Source organism: Pundamilia nyererei, unplaced genomic scaffold (assembly GCF_000239375.1).
Source record: "Pundamilia nyererei isolate P.nyererei 1_Seehausen unplaced genomic scaffold, PunNye1.0 scaffold02682, whole genome shotgun sequence".
In the NCBI taxonomy this organism is placed as follows: domain Eukaryota; kingdom Metazoa; phylum Chordata; class Actinopteri; order Cichliformes; family Cichlidae; genus Pundamilia; species Pundamilia nyererei.
The window spans coordinates 1-2,210 of record NW_005190083.1 but is presented as its reverse complement, the minus strand read 5'-3'; the positions used below and the strand labels follow the sequence as shown (position 1 = coordinate 2,210).

Sequence of the window (2,210 nt, the reverse complement as noted above, 5' to 3'; positions counted from 1 at the left end):
ATAGGAAAATCCAAGAAGAGTCACTGAGGACCTATCTGTTCACCTACAGCAGTGTATACGACTCCATCAGGTGAGCACAGATGTATTAGTTTCATCAGTCTTTACTAAACCACAGATTTCTGTAGACCACTGCAGCTTCCCCACAGACCAAAGATGATCGGTCACTGTTCTGCCAAACCTTAATTTTACTACGCTTGTCTGTCCTTCAGCATGGCTACGCTGTCTGAGATGTTTGAATTGGAGATGCCCACAGTCCACAGCATAATCAGCAAGATGATCATCAACGAGGAGCTGATGGTAGGACTCGACGTTTCTGTTCTGTGGACTGAAAATATAGACACAGCAGTCTCATGGGGGCTTTTATATTTGAGAGTGTTTATATTTGTGATTACTTTTTATATGCCTTTAATTTGGATCCCCCCATTTTTCTCTTCCCAACAGGCGTCACTCGACCAGCCCACACAGACGGTGATGATGCACCGCACTGAGCCAACGTCTCTGCAGAACATGGCTCTGAAGCTGGCAGAGAAACTGGGCAACTTGGTGGAGAACAACGAGCGCGTATCTGACCTGAAACAGGGCATCTATGGCGGTTACTTCAACAGGGGTAAGTTCATCATGTTCTCACAGTACTTAGGGATCGTTAAATCTGGAACTTATTTCTAACCTTTCTGAACCATTTATTTTCCAACTTTTGCTTAGATGATAATTAGCTTTCATTTGTCATACAGATCAGAAAGGTGGCTACCAACAGAAGCAATCCTACCAGAGAGGTATGTTAAATTTCACTGAGGTCGTTTCCTGTTTTATGTCAGTGAGGTAGATGTGGGTTGGATTCTCTTTTCAGCAGTAGATGCTATTTTAAATTCATCCATCAGTATTACACCTTTGTGGTTTGTTTTTTTTCTTCTTTTCTTGTAGTTTAGTGAATTTGTGTGAACACTAATGAGATGATTGTTGTCTTTGTACAACCGCAGATGGGAAATCTTACCAGCAGAAGCAGTCGGGTTACCAGAGAGGCGGTTACAGGAATCAAAATCAAGGAAATTACTGAGCTTGAAGTTTGTGGATTTCAGTTTTTACAGCAGAGCTGGTCTTCATTCCAAGACAACATCAGTACCTCATTTTGTGAGTTTGGCTCTTGGCCGTGCTCCCTCAATGAAACTGTTTTGCTGCTGTTTCTATGTCAGTTAGCATTGCTTTGTGTCAGCAACGGCAGAATGTGATATTACATTTCTGTCAATTTCTTGGAATAAATCTGGAGTTTTATTATTTTAACAGATTAATAAATAAATATTAAACAGTGTTGTGTTTTGTTTGATTTTTGTTTGGGTTTTTTTTTGCAGTGATAATATAAATTCAGTACATGTATGGAAAACTAAAAGCATATCATTAAAATCAGTCTCAGTCCACCTGCTTTAAGATGCTTATCAGTGGATTGAGGGTGAATTAAAAAGTGGTACATCTTTTGTTGCCTACATATAAGTCATTGTATTTTGTACAATGCTTTGGACAAGTACAATACTTTAATTCACAAGAAAAGACATGCAGTCTGTCTGCTAACTAAAGCTACAGAGGCTCTATAAAGAGGACTGTGTGTGTGTGTGTGTGTGAGAAATTATATTTATTATATAAAAACTGGAAAAAAGCATTTCGATTATGCTTTAAACAAAAATCTTGCAAAAGCAGCTTAGTCTGTAGAGAAGTTTGGATCTGTTGCTTAAGTCTAGTTTTATAAATCCTCACCTGTAGGTTACAGAAAATTCTGAGCATCATGTTTTCCTTTTTTGTGAAATTTGATAAGCATTTCATACATTAAAGTATATGAAAGCAATCTTTTGATTTTCTGCACATCAAATACCACCTCGATTACGTTGCTGTCTCAGCGTGTCACAGCTCGTCTCACTGACTCCTCGTTGTGAGTGGCCACTATGAACCTGTACCGCTCAGGTTCCTGCGACATGACGTCCAGCATCACATCAAGGCATCCATTATAACTGTTCAAGCAGACGTGAAATGTATCAAGAGTCGAATCAAGATCAAAAATGATTGGCGATTGTTATACTCCGGAGGTTTTTGTTCTGTCTTACCAGCCTGTCATTGGTGTCCTCCCAGCTCTGATGGATGGGGTCCTGGTGACCCTCTTTCATCGCTAGTTTTCTCTCTTTGTCCATGTAGGCTCCTCTCACCAGCTTGACACCCAAACAGAA

General features: G+C 39.9%; 1 protein-coding gene across 1 annotated transcript in view; it reads left to right on the top strand.

The window, feature by feature from the left end:
* Window positions 1-1,307, top strand: part of LOC102200106 (eukaryotic translation initiation factor 3 subunit C) — a gene marked incomplete at its 5' end in the record, with an annotated part of 3,888 nt that extends 2,581 nt beyond the window's left edge. The window contains 5 exons of the mRNA XM_005755724.1: window positions 5-70; window positions 210-297; window positions 442-607; window positions 732-773; window positions 978-1,307. Coding sequence (XP_005755781.1) covers window positions 5-70; window positions 210-297; window positions 442-607; window positions 732-773; window positions 978-1,054 — 439 coding nt within the window. The remainder of the gene's footprint in view (window positions 1-4; window positions 71-209; window positions 298-441; window positions 608-731; window positions 774-977) is intronic.
* Between the last annotated feature and the right edge of the window lie 903 nt (window positions 1,308-2,210).